This window comes from Ranitomeya variabilis, chromosome 5 (assembly GCF_051348905.1).
Source record: "Ranitomeya variabilis isolate aRanVar5 chromosome 5, aRanVar5.hap1, whole genome shotgun sequence".
NCBI classification, from domain to species: Eukaryota; Metazoa; Chordata; class Amphibia; order Anura; family Dendrobatidae; genus Ranitomeya; species Ranitomeya variabilis.
In genome coordinates this window covers 671,301,798-671,325,932 of record NC_135236.1, presented here as the reverse complement: position 1 = coordinate 671,325,932, position 24,135 = coordinate 671,301,798, and the positions used below count along the sequence as shown (strand labels likewise).

The following is a 24,135-nucleotide window of genomic DNA, read 5'->3' as shown; positions in this document are numbered from 1 at the left end:
TCACGTGTTACAAAGTACGCTGAAAGGAAACGAAGCCTTAAAAAGTAATGCCGCTGGGAAATGTAGTTTTTCACGTCCAAATTTTAAATGACACAATTCAGCTGACTACATCTCCCAGAAGCGCTTTCGCGCCGTCCTTTTGCGACAAAACGCTAAATAGCATATCAAAACCGAAGTATCGCTCTACATTCGGTAATCGTCTCACAGTCCAGCTCCGGTAAGGAGCTTTAAGTTTTATTTTAAGAAGGAGTTGGACTTTTATTTGTGGTGCTGTCCGCACAGGCATTGGTGAAGACAGCCTAAAGTGAGCAGGCGGGTTCTGGCTGGGAAGTTTGGTCCCAAGATGGCAGCGCCGTTGGCGGTAAATTCAGGTAACATGGGAAAAGAAGGTTCTGGTTTGTTGTTCGGTGTCCGTGTACGTGACAGATGTTCTTATCAGAGACCCGGTGACCCCGGATGTGGATGAGATGTGGGGTCCTAGCGCCGGGAGACTCACGTGCTGACCACAGCGGCAGAACAGTGAGTGCAGCTCTGCAGGGTAATGCAGCAGGGTAATGCCGGGGCTGGCCTCACACCCGCGACACATACCTCTGCATAGGAGCTGTGTACACGGGCAATGGTAGGAGACGTGTGAAGGGGTTTCCCTTCTATCCAATGTGGTGATCCTCGTGGCGTACAACAACTCCCAGGCTGCCCTGCAGTGTTGTGGGTCTGTGGTGTATAAATGATAACGTAAGATTTCTCATCGGTTCCAGGCGCCAGTCTGTGGGGTCCGTACAAGAACATCTGGACGACGGTGGAGAACGCGCTGCTCAAAAGGCAACCGGAGGCCGCGCACGTCCTGGACCTGCTGCTGAAGAAGCACAAGCCGGACTTCATCTCCCTGTTCAAGAACCCGGTAAGTCTCAGTGCGATCTGCATTATACCCCAGAGCTGCACTCACTATTCTGCTGGTGCAGTCACTGTGTACATACATTACATTACTGACCCTGAGTTACCTCCTGTATTATACTCCAGAGCTGCACTCACTATTCTGCTGGTGCAGTCACTGTGTACATACATTACTGATCCTGAGTTACATCCTGTATTATACCCCAGAGCTGCACTCACTATTCTGCTGGTGCAGTCACTGTGTACATACATTACATTACTGATCCTGAGTTACATCCTGTATTATACCCCAGAGCTGCACTCACTATTCTGCTGGTGCAGTCACTGTGTACATACATTACATTACAGATCCTGAGTTACATCCTGTATTATACCCCAGAGCTACACTCACTATTCTGCTGGTGCAGTCACTGTGTACATACATTACTGATCCTGAGTTACATCCTGTATTATACCCCAGAGCTGCACTCACTATTCTGCTGGTGCAGTCACTGTGTACATACATTACATTACTGATCCTGAGTTACATCCTGTATTATACCCCAGAGCTGCACTCACTATTCTGCTGGTGCAGTCACTGTGTGCATACATTACATTACTGATCCTGAGTTACCTCCTGTATTATACCCCAGAGCTGCACTCACTATTCTGCTGGTGCAGTCACTGTGTACATACATTACATTACTGATCCTGAGTTACAGCCTGTATTATACCCCAGAGCTGCACTCACTGTTCTGCTGGTTCAGTCACTGTGTACATACATTACATTACTGATCCTGAGTTACATCCTGTATTATACCCCAGAGCTGCACTCACTATTCTGCTGGTGCAGTCACTGTGTACATACATTACATTACTGATCCTGAGTTACTTCCTGTATTATACTCCAGAGCTGCACTCACTATTCTGCTGGTGCAGTCACTGTGTACATACATTACATTACTGATCCTGAGTTACCTCCTGTATTATACTCCAGAGCTGCATTCACTATTCTGCTGGTGCAGTCACTGTGTACATACATTACATTACTGATCCTGAGTTACATCCTGTATTATACCCCAGAGCTGCACTCACTATTCTGCTGGTGCAGTCACTGTGTACATACATTACTGATCGTGTATTATCCTCCAGAGCTGCACTCACTATTCTGCTGGTGCAGTCACTGTGTACATACATTACATTACTGACCCTGAGTTACATCCTGTATTATACTCCGGAGCTGCACTCACTATTCTGCTGGTGCAGTCACTGTGTACATACATTACATTACTGACCCTGAGTTACATCCTGTATTATACTCCGGAGCTGCACTCACTATTCTGCTGGTGCAGTCACTGTGTACATACATTACATTACTGATCCTGAGTTACCTCCTGTATTCTACTCCAGAGCTGCACTCACTATTCTGCTGGTGCAGTCACTGTGTACATACATTACATTACTGATCCTGAGTTACATCCTGTATTATACTCCAGAGCTGATCTCACTATTCTGCTGGTGCAGTCACTGTGTACATACATTACATTACTGATCCTGAGTTACATCCTGTATTATACTCCAGAGCTGCACTCACTATTCTGCTGGTGCAGTCACTGTGTACATACATTACATTACTGATCCTGAGTTACACCCTGTATTATACCCCAGAGCTGCACTCACTATTCTGCTGGTGCAGTCACTGTGTACATACATTACTGATCCTGAGTCACATCCTGTATTATACTCCAGAGCTGCACTCACTATTCTGCTGGTGCAGTCACTGTGTACATACATTACATTACTGATCCTGAGTTACATCCAGTATTATACCCCAGAGCTGATCTCACTATTCTGCTGGTGCAGTCACTGTGTACATACATTACATTACTGATCCTGAGTTACTTCCTGTATTATACTCCAGAGCTGCACTCACTATTCTGCTGGTGCAGTCACTGTGTACAGACATTACTGATTGTGTATTATCCTCCAGAGCTGCGCTCATTTTTCTCCCTTTTCTCCCTTTAGGCCAAGAATCCCCAGCAACATGAGAAGATCCAGAAGGCCGGCACTGAGGGCATCGCCATGAAGGGGCAGCAGGGAACCCGCCTTCTGCCCGAGTCTCTCATTAAGGAGACCTTCATCCTGAGCGACCTGTTCGGTATCGGGGAGGTGGCCGCAGTGGAGCTTCTGCTCGCAGGTGATTTCGGGGCACTGTCTTCTCGCAGCTGCGGCTTTGTTACAGTGAGATGAAACCTCCGGTCTCTTTCCCGCCATCTGTACGTTTTGTGTCCGACTCCTCTCCCCTGGCAGGGCGGGGGGCTTCTGGGGACCCCCTGATTCTGTGGACGTCTTACTGACCGGCCGCCTTACATTTCAGGGGAGCACCAGCAGCCCCATTTCCCCGGCCTCACGCGGGGTCTGGTTGCCGTGCTCTTGTACTGGGACGGGAAGCGATGTATCGCCAACTCCTTGTGCACCCTCATCCAGTCCCGGAAGGGCAAGACCTTCACCATGGACCTCAGGTATGGTCGCCAGCGTCTTGTGATTACTTAAAGGGGTGGGCACTTTTTTGGGGTTAGACTTTTCTCCCATCAGGATGACCCGTCTCTGTCCATTTTGGGGTGTTCATGGGGTGTTTTCTCCCACTCAGCCCGGAGGTGGAGGCCATGACGACGCGTTTCACCGACGACCTGATGGACAGCGGCCTCACCCAGAAGATCCTCACCCTGCTGTCCCAGATCGACGTGAACAATGAATTCGACAAGCTGCAGAAGGAGCGAGGTCTGGGCAACGAGAAGCACCGCAAGGAGGTAGGAAGCCAGGGGCAATGCCGCCATTGGGGGGTCCGATCCTCGCTGCCATCATGGTCCTGCCATCCAGAAGGGGAGGAAGATCGCAGGGGTCTGGCCGTGCCGCTGAGATGCCGGATTGTAGTAGACCCCGGTCGGCTTATGTCTTACACCCCGTAATCACTGTTACCTTTCATAGGTCTCGGATCTTATTAAGGAAAGTCGCCAGTCACTTGCAGAAAGTCTCTTCTCCTGGGCCTGTCAGACCCCGCTGGGCAAGGACGACACGCTGCTACTGATCGCACACCTGGAGAAAGTGTCCGTGGAGGCAGACGGCACCCTGGACAGCGTCAACCTCTTCCTGCTCATGGCGCTCCTGTACTGCTTTGATGTGAGCTTTTTGGAGCAGGGGACAGAGGACAGAGATGGTAGGTCGTGTATCTCTGTGTACAGGGAGCTCCCCCTAGTGGTGGCTGCAGACAGGATCTTCTCATGTATCTCTGTATACAGGGAGCTCCCCCTAGTGGTGGCTGCAGACAGGATCTTCTCATGTATCTCTGTATACAGGGAGCTCCCCCTAGTGGTGGCTGCAGACAGGATCTTATCATGTATCTCTGTATACAGGGAGCTCCCCCTAGTGGTGGCTGCAGACAGTATCTTATGTATCTCTGTGTACAGGGAGCTCCCCCTAGTGGTGGCTGCAGACAGGATCTTATCATGTATCTCTGTATACAGGGAGCTCCCCCTAGTGGTGGCTGCAGACAGGATCTTATCATGTATCTCTGTATACAGGGAGCTCCCCCTAGTGGTGGCTGCAGACAGGATCTTATCATGTATCTCTGTATACAGGGAGCTCCCCCTAGTGGTGGCTGCAGACAGGATCTTATCATGTATCTCTGCATACAGGGAGCTCCCCCTAGTGGTGGCTGCAGACAGGATCTTTTCATGTATCTCTGTATACAGGGAGCTCCCCCTAGTGGTGGCTGCAGACAGGATCTTATCATGTATCTCTGTATACAGGAAGCTCCCCCTAGTGGTGGCTGCAGACAGGATCTTATCATGTATCTCTGTATACAGGGAGCTCCCCCTAGTGGCGGCTGCAGACAGGATCTTATCATGTATCTCTGTATACAGGGAGCTCCCCCTAGTGGTGGCTGCAGACAGGATCTTATCATGTATCTCTGTATACAGAGAGCTCCCCCTAGTGGTGGCTGCAGACAGGATCTTATCATGTATCTCTGTATACAGGAAGCTCCCCCTAGTGGTGGCTGCAGACAGGATCTTATCATGTATCTCTGTATACAGGGAGCTCCCCCTAGTGGTGGCTGCAGACAGGATCTTATGTATCTCTGTATACAGGGAGCTCCCCCTAGTGGTGGCTGCAGACAGGATCTTATCATGTATCTCTGTATACAGGGAGCTCCCCCTAGTGGTGACTGCAGACAGGATCTTATCATGTATCTCTGTATACAGGGAGCTCTCCCTAGTGGTGACTGCAGACAGGATCTTATCATGTATCTCTGTATACAGGGAGCTCCCCCTAGTGGTGACTGCAGACAGGATCTTATCATGTATCTCTGTATACAGGGAGCTCTCCCTAGTGGTGACTGCAGACAGGATCTTATCATGTATCTCTGTATACAGGGAGCTCCCCCTAGTGGTGACTGCAGACAGGATCTTATCATGTATCTCTGTATACAGGGAGCTCCCCCTAGTGGTGGCTGCAGACAGGATCTTATGTATCTCTGTATACAGGGAGCTCCCCCTAGTGGTGACAGGAGGCACACAATATTTTAATATTTGTATTAGACCCAGTTGCATAATTCCTGCATATTCTTACATTAATAGATCCTTTTATTTCCTAAATTCCAGAATTAATGCGGCAGACGCCTCTTTTGACTGAAAAGCAGTATGTGGCTTCCATTCACCAGAGGCTGCAGGACTCCCAGCCGTGGAAGTTATCGGGTCTGCAGGCCACAGTGCGGCTGGCCTGGGCACTTGCCCTTCGTGGTGTATCTCAGCTCCCTGATGTTACAGGTGTGGGGTCGATGCCTTGTTTTATCTTGTTTTTTTTTTGCCCTGCATATTTTTGGTTTTGGATTAATGCCACCTTTCCGTCTTTTCTCAGCGTTGGCGGAGTTCACAGAGGCAGATGAAGCCCTGGCGGAGATGGCCATCGGCGGCAATGCTTTCCTCTTCCTTACAGATGCTGTGGTGGCCGCTGAGCTCTTTCCCCAGGAGGAATTCTTCATCCGCAGGATTCACACCCTGGTCACTGATTTCCTCACTCGGATGCCTATGAAGGTTGGTTCATTGTTTGATTTCTGCCCTGGTGGAAAATAAAAAATAAAAAATCACATCCTCTGCGTAGGTGATAATTTTTAGACAGGTAAAATTCCTTTCCCTGGGACTCCGTACAAAAAATGAAAAACTTATCGCGAAGGGGTTAAACGCCTCCTGCGATCTTGCGACCTGGATGTTTGATTTTAGAAATGTATCGTTTATGCTCTGCGTAGGGGATAATTTTTAGACCGGTTAATGTGCAATCCCTGTCACTCCAAACTATAAAAGGAAAAACGTATAGCAAAAAGGTTAATATTGCAACCTGGATGGGCAAAGATTACAGATTAGTGGGGTCTTGGCGGTTTCACCATTACAGGGCTCTTTCTACTGTTCTCATAGGTGAAGCAGCTACGAAACCGAGCTGAGGAGGACGCCCGTCTGATCCATATGAGCCTGCAAATGGGGAGCGAGCCGCCGTCCTCGCTGCGTCGTGATCTGGAGCACCTCATGCTGCTGGTAAGACCATGCCTGAGTCTTATGTTGCTGTTGTATCCATGCTGTGCTGCTGTTGTATCCATGCTGTGCTGCTGTTGTATCCATGCTGTGCTGCTGTTGTATCCATGCTGTGCTGCTGTTGTATCCATGCTGTGCTGCTGTTGTATCCATGCTGTGCTGCTGTTTGTATCCATGCTGTGCTGCTGTTTGTATCCATGCTGTGCTGCTGTTTGTATCCATGCTGTGCTGCTGTTTGTATCCATGCTGTGCTGCTGTTGTATCCATGCTGTGCTGCTGTTTGTATCCATGCTGTGCTGCTGTTTGTATCCATGCTGTGCTGCTGTTGTATCCATGCTGTGCTGCTGTTTTATCCATGCTGTGCCGCTGTTTTTGCTTCTTTTAGCTTTTCTTTACTTTTTGTTGTGCTTAGATCGGCGAGCTCTACAAGAACGACGCCTTCCATCTGGAGCTGGCGCTGGAGTTTTGGTGCCCGACCGAACCCCTCCAGAGCACCACAATGATGGGCTCCTACCTTGGAGTTGCTCACCAGAGGCCTCCGCAGCGCCAGGTAAAGGAGTGTCCCCTCACCGGCAGCCTTTTTGGTTGCTCTGTGCAGGTGAATGGGCTCATATTTCTTCCCCATGGGTGGAAAAAGAGTCAGAATCGGTTGGAATTTTTGGGACTTTTTGACCCAGTTCACCTGGGATCAGTAGGAGTCCCAGTGGTCTGACACCCCCCAATAAGTGCTGCTAATGGACAGGGGTGTTCAGATATTGATATGTTGGGGGTGCCCTGTCCCGGGGATGATCAGAGCTGTGTATTCTGTGCATTTATCGGTCTCCCGTCCTCATGTTTCAGGTTTTGTTGTCCAAGTTTGTGAGACAGATGAGCGACCTGCTGCCGCCCACCCTGTATATTCCTTACCTGAAGATGCTGCGGGGTCTGACTGACGGGCCGCAGTGCGCCCATTACTGCTTCAACTTCCTCAAAGCCAATGGCAGCAGCCATGGTAAGTCCACGGTCCGAGACTGTAAGAGGGATGGTGTTCCCCCTGTTTGTACCCCCCGTCCATACGCCCTACCCCGGTCTATTAGCCGGGGCGGAGAGCCTCAATAAAAAGTGACTTCTACTCTGGAGGACCTGACATGTAATGCTGCATTCCTCCTGCGGGGGCAGTGTGTGGCAGCCGGCATCCCCCCCCGGGGGGTTATCTGTCAGACGTGTGACCATAGATCGACACTTTTCCTGCATGTTAAATACTCGCCATCACCAGATCCTAATTTTCTATATCTCAGCAGAGAACCTGCAGGCCGGCAGCCCCGTGTCCTGGGATCACTTCTTCCACTCGCTGATGCTGTACCACGAGCACCTGAGGAGGGACATACCGAGCACCGACCTCATCCACCATCGTCACCTGCCACTGAGGGGCATCACCCAGCGGGAGATGGACGGACTCGTGGCATTCCTGCAGCTCACCACCACAGTCATAGAATGGGTAAGATGTGGAAAGCAGCAGAATCGTGAGTGCAGCTCTGGGGTATAATACAGGAGGTAACTCAGGATCAGTAATGCAATGTATGTACACAGTGACTGCACCAGCAGAATAGTGAGTGCAGCTCTGGAGTATAATCTAGAATTCATGTATGTATACAGTGAGTTCAGCAGCAGAATAGTGGGCGCAGCTCTGCAGTATAATGCAGGGTATGTGACTGCAGCCTCATTTCTTCCTGTGCAGAGTGAGAGTGCCCGTCTGGCCCTGTGTGAACACGTGCAGTGGACGCCGGTCATCGTGATCCTGGGGCTCCTGCAGTGCAGTATTCCTCCAGCCCTGAAGGCGGAGCTGCTGAAGGTGCTGACGGCTTTCGGGAAGTCTCCGGAGGTGGCGGCTTCTCTCTGGCAGTCCCTGGAGCACACTCAGGTACACTGACCCTTCGGCCCCTTCTATTATCACCTTTCTCTTATTTCACAAATAATCCATCTTTTTCTGCAGATTTTGCAAACCGTCAGACCCACCGGACAGAGGCAGGCGGCTGGAATAGAGGTAGTCCCATTTCCTGGGGTTGTCCCATTTCCTGGGGTTGTCCCCTTTCCTAATCATGTTCCTTAACCATATCCCTTTAAGTCTAGATTTTGCAGCAGTGCCATAAAGCGATACCTAATTCCTTGTTTTTGAGGTGGAGCTGAATGAAATCGAGTCCCGGGCGGAGGAGTACCCGCTCACCAGAGCCTTCTGCGGCCTCATCGGCACGCTGGTGGAGAGCTATTTTCCCGCCAACCTCGGGGCCGGATTAAGAGCCCCCGGATTTGAGCCGTACTTGCAGTTCCTCCGCGACACCGTCTTCCTCCGCATCCGCACCAGAGCGTACAGGAGAGCGGCAGAGAAGGTAGGACCCTATAGAACCGACCCAACCGCTGCTCATACTTAACCCTTTGTGTCACCATCCTCTTTTCTAACGTCCCGACAGTGGGAAGTGGCCGAGGCGGTCCTCGACGTCTTCTACAAACTCCTGAGAGATTATGAGCCGCAACCCGAAGACTTTGTGGAGCAGTACGTGGAGATGCAGGGTGAGCAGACGGCGCACTTAATGCATCATTATCCGGCCTGCAGTACTGCATTTCACCTGTAGTGGCCGCTGCGGCGAATCTCGCACAGATCCCTCCGGTTGATCGGAGCCGATCACTGAGGATTTCTTACAAATTTATCGTCAGTTTTTTATGATATTTTACCGAGGGAATTATTTCTGATGATCTGCACTTCACAGGGGAGGAAAAGGCCGCTTACAAGCTGCCCGGCTTCAGTTTAATGCATCACTTACTGAACGAGTCCCCCATGTTGGAGCTGTGTCTGAGCCTCCTGGAAGAGGGCGTCGTGCAGCTGGACACTTACGCCCCATTTCCAGGTACCGTGTACAGAGTCGGGCACATTGGGAGATGTTAAAGGGACCCGTCGGCAATAGATTACTGCAGATGGACCTGGGAGAGCACCACTAAGGAGCGGATGTGGTGTCCCTGTAGACATGATGGGGTTAAAAATGGTTATCCGTTTTTTTTGTACGTCCCAGGTAAAAAACATTTGGAGAAGGCGGTGACGTGCTGCTTCATGCTCCTCAACCTGACGCTGCAGAAGGAGAACCTCTACATGGACCTTCTGCGGAAGAGCCACCTCTCACTGATCGTGACCCCCCTGGAGCAGTTACTGCAGGGCATCAACCCGCGATCCAAAAAGGCCGATCACGTGGTCAACATCGCCAGGTCAGTTCCTCCGTTCCCCCTTCCTGAATCCACGAGAGGTTTGGGTAAATTCAGCCATGGGGTTTCACCAGATATCACTCCTCCGGTTCCTCAGGTATTTGTACCACGGCTCCGGGAATCCAGAATTGGCTTTCGAAAGCGCGAAGATCTTGTGCAGCATCTCCAGCAACGCCAACATCCAAGCCAAAATCGTGGGAGATTTTACCCAGGACCCGGTAGGCCTTACAGCGCCCCCATGTGATCTAACAAAGCGTATGGGCAAAGGTCATCTTCATCCTTTTAACGGGTCATTCCCCCCACGTTAAATGTTGTCACCTACTCGGCTGTCGTACCCCACTGGTCCTTGCATTCGTTGTATACGGGGCTTCTGGCACATGGCGTTAACCCTACATATTCGCTTCCATGAATCCTATGTTCATTAATTTTTTTTCCTCTGGCAGAAAATTAGTCAGAAACTTATGGCCGGCTTTGTGGAGTGTCTGGACAGCGAGGACTCGGAGGAGGTGGTGAACCCCCTTGAAGGTGAGCTGCGTTCTTCTCCTCGTGGTCTGGGATAGACCGGGTGTTTATATCCCAGAGTTTCATGTTCCTCGTGATTGTAGACATCCTGGAAGAGAGGAGATTGGCCGCGGTTCATCACGAGACCAAAATCCACATCCTCAACCTGCTGATCACCTCCCTGGAGATGAAGCCCCACAATCTGGCCCTGTACCTCCTGGGGTTCGAGCTGAAGAAACCAGTCAGTACGACCAACCTCCAAGACTCGGGTACGGAGACGTTACCCCTCCATGTAGTGACGGGTGCGGCACATCGGCCATCGGCTACACTGATCGTCTGCTTTACACTGTAGGAGTTCTAGGCTTCCCCCGGACCTGTCTACACTCCATCTTGGATGTCCTGAAGAAGGGAACTGATGGAAGAACGGGGCCGGTGGCTGTGGTGGAGTCCCCGCATCTTGCTGAGCTTTGCTATCAGGTGGGTTCAGTGGGAGTCTTAGATTTGGCCCCCTCACTAATCAGTAGCTCATCATGAAGTGCAGAGCTCTGGTCACAGTCCACATTATGGTTAGTTTTGGTGCAACGTCTCGCTGAACGATGTGTTGTTTCCTCAGGTCATCTATCAGCTGTGTGCCTGCGCCGACACCTCCGGCCCGACCATGCGATACCTGCGCACCAGTCAAGATTTCCTGGTCACCCAGCTCCACCACCTGCCCTTCTCTGTGAAAGGTAAAGGATTCGACAGGACACCGGAGAACTCGACCGATGGTGGCCACGATCCTGCGTCTCAGTAGTGTGCTCCGCCCCGGCCGTAGTGTGTGCGCCTCCCCGGCCTTAGTGTGTGTCTGTGTGTGTCTGTGTGTGTGTGTGTGTGTGGCGCCACCCAGCCGTAGTGTGTGCGCCCCCCGGCCGTAGTGTGTGTGTGTGTGTGTGCGCCACCCAGCCGTAGTGTGCCGCCCCGGCCGTAGTGTGTGTGCCGCCCCGGCCGTAGTGTGTGTGTGTGTGTGTGTGTGTGTGTGTGTACGCCGCCCTGCAAGCATCCCGTGATCGCAGATTGACAAGTGTACTTTTACTCTGTAGGACATGAAATCTCCATCCTCAATCAGATGTCCTGGTTGATGAAGACGGCGTCCATTGAGCTGCGCATCACGTCTCTGAACCGCCAGCGCTCCCACACACAGAGACTGCTGAACCTCCTGCTGGACGATGTCCCTGTCCGTCCCTACATAGGTGAGAAGGGTGCGGGTATAGTGAGTGCAGCTCTTGGGTATAATACAGGATGTAACTCAGGATCAGTAATGTAATGTATGTACACAGTGACTGCACCAGCAGAATAGTGAGTGCAGCTCTTGGGTATAATACAGGATGTAACACAGGATCAGTAATGTACTGTATGTACACAGTGACTGCACCAGCAGAATAGTGAGTGCAGCTCTGGGGTATAATACAGGATGTAACTCCGGATCAGTAATGTAATGTATGTACACAGTGACTGCACCAGCAGAATAGTGAGTGCAGCTCTGGGGTATAATACAGGATGTAACTCAGGATCAGTAATGTAATGTATGTACACTGTGACTGCACCAGCAGAATAGTGAGTGCAGCTCTTGGGTATAATACAGGATGTAACACAGGATCAGTAATGTAATGTATGTACACAGTGACTGCACCAGCAGAATAGTGAGTGCAGCTCTGGGGTATAATACAGGATGTAACTCAGGATCAGTAATGTAATGTATGTACACAGTGACTGCACCAGCAGAATAGTGAGTGCAGCTCTGGGGTATAATACAGGATGTAACTCAGGATCAGTAATGTAATGTATGTACACAGTGACTGCACCAGTAGAATAGTGAGTGCAGCTCTGGAGTATAATACAGGATGTAACTCAGGATCAGTAATGTAATGTATGTACACAGTGACTGCACCAGCAGAATAGTGAGTGCAGCTCTGGGGTATAATACAGGATGTGACTCCGGATCAGTAATGTAATGTATGTACACAGTGACTGCACCAGCAGAATAGTGAGTGCAGCTCTGGAGTATAATACAGGATGTAACTCAGGATCAGTAATGTAATGTATGTACACAGTGACTGCACCAGCAGAATAGTGAGTGCAGCTCTGGGGTATAATACAGGATGTAACTCAGGATCAGTAATGTAATGCATGTACACAGTGACTGCACCAGCAGAATAGTGAGTGCAGCTCTGGAGTATAATACAGGATGTAACTCAGGATCAGTAATGTAATGTATGTACACAGTGACTGCACCAGCAGAATAGTGAGTGCAGCTCTGGGGTATAATACAGGATGTGACTCCGGATCAGTAATGTAATGTATGTACACAGTGACTGCACCAGCAGAATAGTGAGTGCAGCTCTGGAGTATAATACAGGATGTAACTCAGGATCAGTAATGTAATGTATGTACACAGTGACTGCACCAGCAGAATAGTGAGTGCAGCTCTGGGGTATAATACAGGATGTGACTCCGGATCAGTAATGTAATGTATGTACACAGTGACTGCACCAGCAGAATAGTGAGTGCAGCTCTGGGGTATAATACAGGATGTGACTCCGGATCAGTAATGTAATGTATGTACACAGTGACTGCACCAGCAGAATAGTGAATGCAGCTCTGGGGTATAATACAAGATAATTTATGTATTTTTCTTTTTTCCGCTCTGTAGCCGACGGTGAAGCTGGTATAGAGGATGATAACCGGAGCATCAATGCGTTTCTTCACTTTGATATGTCCTCAAAAGGTAACGCCGACATATTTTGTCCCTATCACATGTATAGATAGATGTGCTTAGTGTTCTGTAGGTGTAGAACAATCAGTGCCATTGTGGATTCCGAACCCTAAACCGCCGGTTCTGTAAAGTTTTTTTTTCGCAATTAGAAGCATTTCAGGACCTATTGATTTTACTCCTTTATATGGCGCCATTAATTCCGCAGTGCTTTACAGACGTTATCCTCACTGTCCCCATTGGGGCTCACAATCTAAATTCCCTATCAGTATGTCTTTGGAATGTGGGAGGAAACCGGTGAAGACGGAGGAAACCCATGGAATCACGGGGAGAACATACAAACTCCTTGCAGATGTTGTCCTTGGTTCTTGAACCCAGGGCCCCAACGCTGCAAGGTTACAGTGCTGACCACTGAGCCACCGTGCCGTGCTGACCACCGAGCCGCTGTGCCGTGCTGAGCCGCTGTGCCGTGCTGACCACTGAGCCACTGTGCCGTGCTGACCACTGAGCCACTGTGCCGTGCTGACCACTGAGCCACTGTGATGACCACTGAACCACTGTGCTGACCACTGAGCCACCGTGCGGTGACGATCCACTGCAGTATAATATACGCATGTCGCATTTTTCTAGTTCGCAGGAAAGTCTTGAGCATCTTGGACGCCATCGAGTTCGCGCAGGAGATCCCGGAGCAGCTGCAGCTGGACTTCTTTGATCGCATCCAGATAGAACAGCTCATCACCGACTGCGAGCACAAGAACCGCAGCATCGAAACGGTCTGCAACGTCAAGGTGAGCGCGGGGTCTCGGGAGTTTATACCTGGGGGGGGTCCGGTCTGTTTACTGATTGTTCTCTGCCCGTTACAGCTCCTCCGGCGAGTCCTGGTCGCAGAAGTCAATGCTCTTCAGGGGATGGCTGCCATTGGACAGAGGCCTTTACTATTAGAGGTAGAGTATGTGGCGATTTGGGGTCCTTAAAGGGATGGTGCAGGGCTTGGATATTTAAAGCGTATCAGTGCCATACGCACCGTAGTGGCCGTTTTCGGGTACTGCAGCGCTGATGCCGTAGTATTCAATGTCTTTTTCCAGGAAATCAACACCATCCTGCAGCACGCGGTGGAAAGAAACAAGATGTTCCAGTGTCTTCACGCCAAACGTCTCGCCCTGGAGTCCTGGCGGCAGCTGGTGGAGATCATTCTGACCGCCTGTCCTCAGGACCTGATCCCGGCGGAGCAGAGACAGTTGATCATCCGTGATCTGCTCCAGGATCTGCACGACAAGGTATTGTATATATGGTGGGTGGTCTGCGTCCTCTCTAGGATATGGGGCCAGAGTAACCCTTTACCTTCTCTCTGACCTTCGCTCTTTGCAGATCCTGGACGACGAGGCGACTAAGGACCTGATGCCGGTGGTGGCCGGGGCCGTGTTCACGCTCACCGTGCACCTGAGCCAGTGCATACGCACCGAGCAGAAGCAGCCGCTGAGCGCCCGGGCCGGCGGGCAGTCACAGTACGTGCTCCTGTTGGACGGATCCTTCGCTGCCCCTACAGGAACGGACACCCTGTCTGCAGGATTCGCCTCCATTGGAGACTCCTCGCTCCATATCATCCTCAGGAAACTGCTGGAATTCATTCTGAAGACCGGTCAGTGCTCAGTGGGCTACCTAGATGCTTGCGATGGCTAGCTGCCCTGACCCCAGCCCGGCCCTGGGCATTTCTTCATCATAGTCTTCAGACATGGCGGTGCCACTGTCGGCTGCATTTGGCAGCACATGCTCAGTATAAAGAGGGTCTGGCTCCTCCCCTTATTAGGTCTCCGCCTCCAGAACCAGCCGTGTGCGGGATCAAGGTGCTGAGTCATTAGCCAATCACAAAGATAGGTGGGATCAAGGCCCAAAAAAGGTGGGTTAGGGGCTCAAGTCATCAGCCAATCACTGGTGGACAAAGGTCAAGGCATTTGAGTCATCAGCCAATCACAAAGATGGGCTGGTTCAAAGTGCTGAGTTTTCAACCAATCACAGTGATGGGTTAGGGTTAAGGCACTGAGTCATCTGCCAATGACAAAGATGGGGTGGGGTCAAGGCGCTGAGTCATCAGCCAATGAAAAAGATGGAGTGGGGTCAAGGCGCTGAGTCATCAGCCAATCACGAGTGGGTGAAGGACACAGCATCACAAAGATTGACACTTGGTACATAAGCACCGCTATCGCCCGTTTCGCCCCGGAGGATGTGGCGCACATATTAGGAAGCTGCAGAACGTTACTCTTATGCAGTGATGACGTTTCATGAAGTCTCTCTCTGATGTTGTACGCGCAGGCGGAGGATTGCAGAGGGTGCGGACACATCTCTACGGAGCCCTGCTGTATTATTTGCAGATTGCCCAGAGACCAGATGAGCCGGACACTCTGGAAGCAGGTAGGTGCAAAAAAAAAAAGATAAAACTCACAGAAATGGCGCCACTCGTGTCCATGGACGTCATTTGGTATTGCAGCTCAGCCCCCATTTACTTGAATGTTGACGCGCTCCAATAGTAGATACAGTCCATGGATAGGAGTCGCGCACCACCGCGCCTCTTTATTTTCTTACGTCTTGTTTTTTTTTTTAAGCTAATAAGACCATGTGGGAGAGGCTGACCGCCCCAGAAGACGTGTTTAGTAAGCTCCAGAGGGACAACCTCTCTATATTTGAGACTTACGGGGCGGCACTAATGGAGGTGATCTGCAGAGACTCCTGTGATGGGCGCGAAATCGGCAGAGTAAGATTTATTCACACAGCATTTAAAGGGAGTTATTCCCACGTTTCCCATATTTATATTGTTGGATAGAGCTTGCAAAAACAAGCACTTTTGCAATTTGCTGCTTATTAAAATTTTCAGCTGTTTTTGAGATATGAACACTTTTCTGTTGTTTAGTCAGTTGCTGCGGTGGTCGGTCTCCTTGGCAACGACCTGGAAGAAAAAGAAAAGTGTTAATATCTCAAGAACGACTAAAAATTTTAACAAGCAGCAAATTACAAAAGTGCTTATTTTTGCAAGCTCTATCCAATAATGTCAATTTATGAGGATGGGGAAAAATCCCTTTAAGTGTCAATTGCTTAAAGGGAAATTGCGGAAATTTCAATGTGTTTTTATATTTCTTTTTTTCTTCCAGATGTTGGCTCTCGCCCTGTTAGACCGAATCGTCTGCATAGACAAGCAGCAGCAGTGGCTGGCGTATCTGTGTAACAGCGGATACCTGCAGGCTCTGGTGGACAGCCTGGCACAGGACGACGCCGTCTTACAGAATCTGCTGAATCCGCAGCCGCCGTTGCTGAAGGCGCTGTACATCTATGAATCCAAAATGGTAGGGGGGCCAGTATTCCATATAATACTGATTAAACTAGGAAAGGTTTAGCCTTTCCACACCTTAAAGGGATGTTTGAAGACGCGCTACAGATGCCCGACGCCTGTTCTTCTGCATGGCTGGCTGGAATCTGGCGCGGGGGGGTTTCAATAGGGAAGTGAGATGCGCTGAAGGATCCCTTTAATCATTTGCGATGCGTCTTGGTATTAATGATGGTCTATCTGCAGGCATTCTTAACCCGTGTGGCGAAAAGTCAGCAAGGAGCCCTGGAACTGTTGCGGGCAGGAGTCATCCTCCGACTGGCACAGTGCCAAGTATATGACATGCGTCCGGACACCGATCAGCAGGGGTAATGGCAGAAAACGTAAAAAAAAAAAAATTGCTCTGTCACCACTAGGGGGAGCTCCCTGCATGCGGTCTAATGCCTCCATAATGGCACTCTGCAGTAAGCTCTTCAGCTCCACCTAGTGGATAGTGAAGGAAACTGCTGATTTTTACCATATAGTCTCTGTGCTGGGGATTTGGAGCTATGTATCAGAGAACTGAGGCCTCAGTCCATATAAAGGTGTTTTATTACATTTACTCATGTTTCCTCCTTTTCTTAGACTGTACGGAATGAGAGATACCTCCGTCTTCATCCCGTCGCCGCTAGATAGGTACAGACAGATCCTGTTATCCGCCCTACATCTCTGCCAAGTGATTCTCACCTCGAGCACCGCGCAGCATCTACAGGTGGCAGGACAGGTGGGTGCAAGGCTGCAGCGAGGGTCACGTATAACCCTTAAGGCTTGTTTAAAGGGACTGTCCAGAAAGAATCTATGGATGGCCTGACTCCAGCACTGCTAGTGGCCGTTCTCAGGTACTGCAGCTCGTCTCCTATTGGAGTGAATATGATCTGGGCTGCAGTACCCTAAAATGGCCACTATACGCTGATGCTGACCCAGCAGATCAGTAATATCTGCCTTTAGTGGAAGAATTCTGCCCCAACGCACATCTGCTCTGGGACAGGAAGAGTTGTCACAGGACACTTTTGCTTTCTCCACTAGGTGCTACAGTTCCTGATCGCTCATTCGGATACGATCCATGCCATTCTCAGAAGCAAAGAGGGCAGCCTTGGTTCCCTGCAGGAGATGGCACTGCTGACGGGCATTATCAGCAAAGCAGCACTTCCAGGTAGGTGTCTCTCGCATTTATACCTAACCTGATTCCTTTAGGCTAGAGCTACTTTTTTTTTTTTCTTTTTTTTTTTTTTCAGCACAGAACTCCCAAAATTCTCAAATTGAAATGATAAAATCTTGTCTACTTGCAGCCGCCACTAGAGGGAGCTCAAGGCATTGCAGTAAACTGAAGCTCCCTCTAGTGGCAGCTATAGGTAAATCACAAATAAGCTCCCTCTAGTGGCAGCTATAGGTAAATCACAAATAAGCTCCCTCTAGTGGCAGCTAAAGGTAAATCACAAATAAGCTCCCTCTAGTGGCAGCTAAAGGTAAACTGCAAATGTTGCACTGTATTCTACGTATTCCCGCAGGATAATTTTGAGAATCTGGACCGTTCTTGATCCCATTGTCCTCTCGGGTGCCTCTTTGCTCAGCGGAAATCCTTCACCCTCTTTATGCCACAAGTAACCTTATTAATGTCACATTCTCCTTCTGCAGAGGTTGTGAATGATCTGGCTTCTGTCCTAGACGAGGGTCCTACTGTCGAGTTGCACGGACACTTGGGTCGATTCCAGGTAATATTGTTGTTTCCCTGTTTGTTTTTTTTAAAGGGGTACACACCACATACTCCCCCTTGTCATTGGGAAATTTGAAAAGTGATGTGCGTTCTACAGCTATTTAGGTTTTTTTTTAGCAGATCCCTCCAATAAGAAAATCTTATTTTTATTTTTTTTTTATTTTTTTTTTAGCGCCTTTGCCTTTTTTTATTAAACCGTTTCGGGGGGTCGGACAAAGCGCGGCAGCTGAGCTTACAGGACGAGGGCGCCCACGCGGACGGGGTGAGCGCGAAGGACGACATGGAGCTGGCGATGCAGCAGGTGAGGCCGGAGCTCTCGGTGTGCGACTTTTTTTTTTTTTCTTGTGGGTTATTACCGGTGTTTATGCAGGTTTTTTTTTTATTTATTTTTTTTTTTATTTTTTTAACTCCTAGATCTGCTCCAATGTGATGGAGTACTGCCATACTCTGATGCTGCAGAATTCCCCCAACCTCCAGCAGATGGTTTGTCTCTTCACCCCGAACCTGACAGAGGGCAGCAGCGGAGGCAGCAGAGAGGCCTCCAGATTAGGTCAGTAGTTGGGCATGCTTTCCTCATGTCCGCATGCACCATCCAATCAGAATGCAGGACTGGAAAGACAGAACAGCGCCACACCTGTCTACAGGATATGTGTGGTACTGCAGCCTTAACTGAACAGAGCTACAGGCAGCTTATAGATGGTGGTGGTTTTATTTATTTTTTAAAGGGTTTGTCCGTGCCGTCCAGTTGAGATATTACATCTCCAAATACCTGCCTGTTCATTAGAATAGTAAGCGGCCCTGAGTAACCCCTTTAATCTTGATGCCAGGCCATAAATATCAGATTGTTGGGGGTCCAACTCATGAACTGTAAAGCACTGCGGAATATGTTAGCGCTATATAAAAATAAAGATTATTATTATTATGGCAGGTGTCGGGCACAGCGCCATATTTTCACAGTGGACATACCTGGTACTGCACCCTTCTGAGCTGCAATACCAGGTATGGCCACTATAAAATATTTGGCGCTGTGCCATATTAAACATGGATGCTCCCCATCATCTAATCTTTTTTTGTTTTTTCCATGCCCATTATAGAAACCCAGCCTTCACTGTTCCCGTCCAGGTGGCTACCCAGTCTGGGCATCGTATTTTCCCTTTTGAAGCAATGCTCCAGCGACTTCTTCGTCTACTACGACATCCACCGGCAGAGCGTCAGCAAATTGCAGAACGTGGAGCAGCTCCCCCCGGATGAGATCAAGGAGGTATCGGACGAGCTCATACCTCCTCCCCTCCTTGTTAGCGCCCCCCTCTGTTTCCTTCCTTAATTATTTTCCCCCTTCCTCCTAGCTGTGCCAGTCTGAGACGCCCGTCGGAGTGGATAAAATCTCCACCACTCAGAAGTATCTGCTGACGCGACGCAGGCTGGTGAAACTTATCAACAGCAGAGCCAAGCTGCTGTCCGTCTGCTGCTGTATCCTTTCCGGGAAGGGGTTGGAGAGCAAGCTGTTGTGCTCTGTTATCAGCCATATCAGACTTAGTAGTGGTCTTTTAATGGGGCACTTTGTATTAGATCTAATGCGGGGCCGATACGTGGACCCCCGGGTCGTTCCCGCTCTCTTTTTCTCTACACTCAGCATTACATAGTATATTCTTTCTGCTCTCACCTTAGCGCAGGGGTTTGCATTCATGATTAGTCTGCAGTTCTTTGGTGGTCCTGTGAACCCCTAGGGGTCACTGCCCCCTTCTGGAGAAATTGTCCTTGACCACTTGGTAAACTAGATATCATAGAAACTTGCCTCTTCGTTCTATGGCGCCACCTTGAGTATTACCTGCTGCAGTGCACCCCCAGTGACAGCCAGGACTCGTTATTCTCCAGTACATCCTTTACCAGCAGGAGATTTCAGGGTAAATCCTTATAATCGGCTCATAACAGGGCTGGGTGTGGATTTGGGAAATTTGCAGGCCTTGGCTGGTGTGGATCTGGGAAATTTGCAGGCCGGGGCTGGTGCAGATCTGGGAACTTGCAGGCTGGCGCTCGTGCGGATCTGGGAAACTTGCAGGCCGGGGTTGGTGCGGATCTGGGAAACTTGCAGGCCGGGGCTGGTGCAGATCTGGGAAACTTGCAGGCCAGGGTTGGTGCGGATCTGGGAAACTTGCAGGCCGGGGTTGGTGCTGATCTGGGAAACTTGCAGGCCGGGGCAGGTGCGGATCTGGGAAACTTGCAGGCCTTGGCTGGTGCAGATCTGGGAAACTTGCAGGTCGGGGCTGGTGCGGATCTGGCAAGTTTGCAGACAGTGGCTGGTGCGGATCTGGGAAACTTGCAGGCCGGGGTTGGTGCTGATCTGGGAAACTTGCAGGCCGAGGCAGGTGCGGATCTGGGAAACTTGCAGGCCTTGGCTGGTGCAGATCTGGGAAACTTGCAGGCCTTGGCTGGTGCAGATTTGGGAAACTTGCAGGCCGGGGCTGGTGTGGATCTGGGAAGCTTGCTGACAGTGGCTGGTGCGGATCTGGGAAACTTGCAGGCCTTGGCTGGTACGAATCTGGGGAAATTGCAAGCTGGGGCTGGTGCGGATATGGGAAACTTGCAGGCCGGGGCAGGTGGGGATCTGGGAAACTTGCAGTCCGGGGCTGGTGAGGATCTGGGAAACTTGCAGGCGGGGGCTGGTGCGGATCTGGGAAACTTGCAGGCCGGGGCTGGTGCGGATCTGGGAAACTTGCAGGTCGGGGCTGGTGCGGATCTGGGAAACTTGCAGGCCGGGGCCGGTGGGGATCTGGGAAACTTGCAGGCCGGGGCTGGTGAGGATCTGGGAAACTTGCAGGCGGGGGCTGGTGCGGATCTGGGAAACTTGCAGGCCGGGGCTGGTGCGGATCTGGGAAACTTGCAGGCAGGGGCTGGTGCGGATCTGGGAAACTTGCAGGCCGGGGCTGGTGTGGATTTGGAAAACTTGCAGGCCGGGGCTGGTGCGGATCTGGGAAACTTGCAGGCCGGGGCTGGTGCGGATCTGGGAAATTTGCAGGCCGGGGCTGGTGTGGATCTGGGAAACTCGCAGGCCGGGGCTGGTGCGGATCTGGGAAACTCGCAGGCCGGGGCTGGTGCGGATCTGGGAAACTCGCAGGCCGGGGCTGGTGGGGATCTGGGAAACTCGCAGGCCGGGGCTAGTGCGGATCTGGGAAACTTGCAGGCCGGGGCTGGTGCGGATCTGGGAAACTCGCAGGCCGGGGCTAGTGCGGATTTGGGAAACTTGCTGACAGTGGCTGGTGCTGATCTGGGAAACATGAACTTTTTGCTTTTTCTCGGCAGACACACTAAACAGCGACCGTAACACTGACCTCAGGACGCTGAACAGACTGAGCCAGCAAGATAAGGAAATGGTGAGACCGATATTTAATTTTTATTCTCTTCCCCTTTATTGTGACTAAAGGGCTACTAACTCCTAAAATTTAGTTTTCTAAGCGTTTTTTTTCCCCCATACTGCATTTATCTTACAGCCTTTTTATCTGCATGTCCACTATAGCCTTTATAGAGTCATGTGACCGCCTGTCCAGAACAAGATATAACATGACCCATGGCCTCCCCACATGTCTCTCTCTGCCCTATAGTTCTGCAGATCGAGCTCTTTGGCCTCCGATTACATATAGCCGTCCATTCAATAACTTATAACAACAAGGTATTTCTAGCTGAACGTCCAACCTGGTCTTGAAACTTGGAATTGCTGCGTCCCTTTACTTCCTCCCTGCTGTTGGAAATGCAGGAGCTGAAGGAAAGGATCAAGATATGGCTGAAATAACTTGAATGTGTAACCATCCAGGAGATAAGCGGTCTGCGTGGTCTGTTTTCAGGGCCCGTGATCATGTGGCAGGAGCTAGTGACGCGTTTCTGGCATGATCAGGTGTAATACCGCTGTCAAAGATTGACAGCAGCATTTAAGATGTTAATAGCCGCGGGTGGATCGCAATTCCACCCGTGGCTGACAAATCTGCTGCCTTCTCCTTTCATGAGCTGCCGGTTTTCCTCTCCCCGCCTCCTGATCTCATCATCCGTTAGCTCACTGAGGGATCATATCACATCTGCTTATTAAAATCTATGGGGCAGATAGTTGAAATCAGCAGTATAATCTGTCTAAGTGTTTTATCTCATCCCAGAGTTGGATTCACAGCTACACTGCTCATTACTGATGTATAATCCCCTCAGCTAGATTCACAACTACACTGCTCAGTAGGTGTTGTATAATACCCTCTAAAATTGGAATCAGCTACACTGCTCAGTACTGCAGGATTCACAGCTACACTGCTCAGTACTGCTGTATAATGCCCTTCATAGCTGGATTCACAACTTTACTGCTGTATAATGCCCCCCCATAGCTGAATTTGCAACTACACTGCTCAGTACTGCTGTGTAATGCCCTCCAGAGCTAGATTCACAGCTTCACTGCTCAGTACTGTTGTATAATGCCCTCCCTAGCTGGATTCACAACTACACTGCTCAGTACTACTGTTTAATGCCCTCCAGGGCTAGATTTACAGCTATACTGCTCAGTGCTACAGTATAATGTACCCCCTAGCTGGATTCACAGGTACACTGCTCAGTATGGTTGAATAATGTCCTCCAGAGTTGGATTCACAGCTATACAGCTCAGTGCTACAGTACAATGTCCTAAATTCTGCTGCTGCGTCTTAACACTTTCTACGTAGAGAAAAGAGATCAGGAATCCCTCACCTCTGTGTATGAGAGACCTCATAGCTTCCAGTCTCTATCCAATAGCTCAGAGACAACTGCAAATTAGAGCCTGCAAAGGAGAAAACTGGTGAAACGTACAGGATACATGTCATGTAATGGCCAGAAGTGGTGAGATTCCTCATGTATGCAAACGCCTGAAATGACCGGTTCGCTTTTTTAAGGTCACTTAATGGTCGTTTTTTTTGCCTACAGCTTCAGAGGGAAGGTGCCAACCTGTTTGGGGAGTCCCTGCAGAAGAGACTGCTGGAGATCGAGAGCATGTACTGCAAGGTGCGGTCCCGGCACAGCTTCATCCAGGCGCTGCAGCGCAGGATAAGAGGCCTCCTACGTGTATCCAGAGCCTGAGCCGCAGGGAGAAAAGGAAAAAACCAAAACATTAAAATATAAATTCTAAACATGTGCACAATACATTTTGTACTTTCTAAGTTATGGACTGATTTTTTCAACTTTTTCCAAATTGTAAGAAAAATTAAATGTCACTTTTTTTATTGTCTCTCAGAAATCATTAAAAAAAATTGTCGTTTTCATACGGATGTAATATTGTTTGTGTGTTTTATTAAAAAATGGGAGTGCACGCAAATTCCGTTATTTCAGCATCCAGTAATCCAGAAAATGATCAACCAGCACATGGGAGCATATCAAGGCCAGGAGCAAAAAAACCTGAAGAATGGGACGACATCTGCAAGGAGTTTGTATGTTCTCCCGCACTCCAAAGGCTGTGAGCCCCAATGGGGACAGTGACGATAATGTCTGTAAAGCGCTGCGGAATATTACGGCGATATTTTAAGTGCATAAAATAAATGGAAAGTAAAATTTTGCACTGATTCACTTTAATAGTTTACCTTTTCTAGTGGTCAGAATTCTCATTTTCTGATACAAAGCTCCAAATCCTCTGCATAGTCAGTTTCAAATTAAATCCAGTTACCTTTGCTCACCATTAGAGCTAAGTAGTTAACAAATTCTACTACCTGCGCTCACCACTAGAGGGAGCACATTGAACAAGGTTTCTAAAATTCTGCTACCCGAGCTCACCACTAGAGGGAGCACATTGAACAAGGTTTCTAAAATTCTGCTACCCGAGCTCACCACTAGAGGGAGCACATTGAACAAGGTTTCTAAAATTCTGCTACCCGAGCTCACCACTAGAGGGAGCACAATGAACAAGGTTTCTAAAATTCTGCTACCCGAGCTCACCACTAGAGGGAGCACATTGAACAAGGTTTCTATAATTCTACCTGCGCTCACCACTAGAGGGGAGCACATTGAACAAGGTTTCTAAAATTCTGCTACCTGCGCTCACCACTAGAGGGAGCGCATTGAAGAACTAGGGTACTAAAATGCTGCTACGTGCATTCACCACTAGAGGGAGCACATAGAAGAGCTAGGATTCTAA

General features: G+C 49.8%; 1 protein-coding gene across 3 annotated transcripts; it reads left to right on the top strand.

The window, feature by feature from the left end:
• The first annotated feature begins 187 nt into the window (after positions 1-187).
• On the top strand, positions 188-23,235 carry NUP205 (nucleoporin 205). Of its 3 annotated transcripts, none has more exons than XM_077266764.1 (43): positions 188-371; positions 756-898; positions 2,896-3,067; positions 3,248-3,392; positions 3,521-3,680; positions 3,859-4,087; positions 5,532-5,696; positions 5,788-5,963; positions 6,342-6,458; positions 6,868-7,005; positions 7,296-7,446; positions 7,733-7,932; positions 8,173-8,355; positions 8,428-8,478; positions 8,612-8,821; positions 8,903-9,002; positions 9,200-9,337; positions 9,500-9,689; positions 9,784-9,904; positions 10,130-10,211; positions 10,292-10,456; positions 10,540-10,664; positions 10,801-10,915; positions 11,267-11,416; positions 12,877-12,951; positions 13,567-13,724; positions 13,800-13,880; positions 14,022-14,213; positions 14,305-14,575; positions 15,247-15,345; positions 15,537-15,685; positions 16,080-16,271; positions 16,499-16,620; positions 16,877-17,015; positions 17,318-17,444; positions 17,927-18,003; positions 18,178-18,306; positions 18,420-18,555; positions 19,100-19,266; positions 19,352-19,475; positions 19,784-19,909; positions 21,306-21,376; positions 22,935-23,235. In XM_077266764.1, the coding sequence occupies exons 1-43, from the start codon at positions 344-346 to the stop codon at positions 23,085-23,087; spliced, it is 6,042 nt and encodes a 2,013-aa protein (XP_077122879.1). In that variant the 5' UTR covers positions 188-343; the 3' UTR covers positions 23,088-23,235. The 3 variants fall into 3 exon arrangements, with proteins under 3 accessions (XP_077122879.1, XP_077122880.1, XP_077122881.1); XM_077266765.1 differs by having other exon boundaries at positions 211-371; positions 7,736-7,932; XM_077266766.1 differs by having other exon boundaries at positions 358-519.
• Positions 23,236-24,135: the final 900 nt, after the last annotated feature.

What these genes read in the sequence shown, in the direction of transcription:
- NUP205 (XM_077266764.1), top strand. Translation starts at nt 344, where the DNA reads ATGGCAGCGCCGTTGGCGGTAAATTCAG. An exon ending in GACCAACCTCCAAGACTCGG is followed by an intron (nt 10,457 to 10,539) that starts GTACGGAGACGT and finishes TTTACACTGTAG; the next exon opens with GAGTTCTAGGCTTCCCCCGG. An exon ending in CAGCAAAGCAGCACTTCCAG is followed by an intron (nt 17,445 to 17,926) that starts GTAGGTGTCTCT and finishes CTCCTTCTGCAG; the next exon opens with AGGTTGTGAATGATCTGGCT.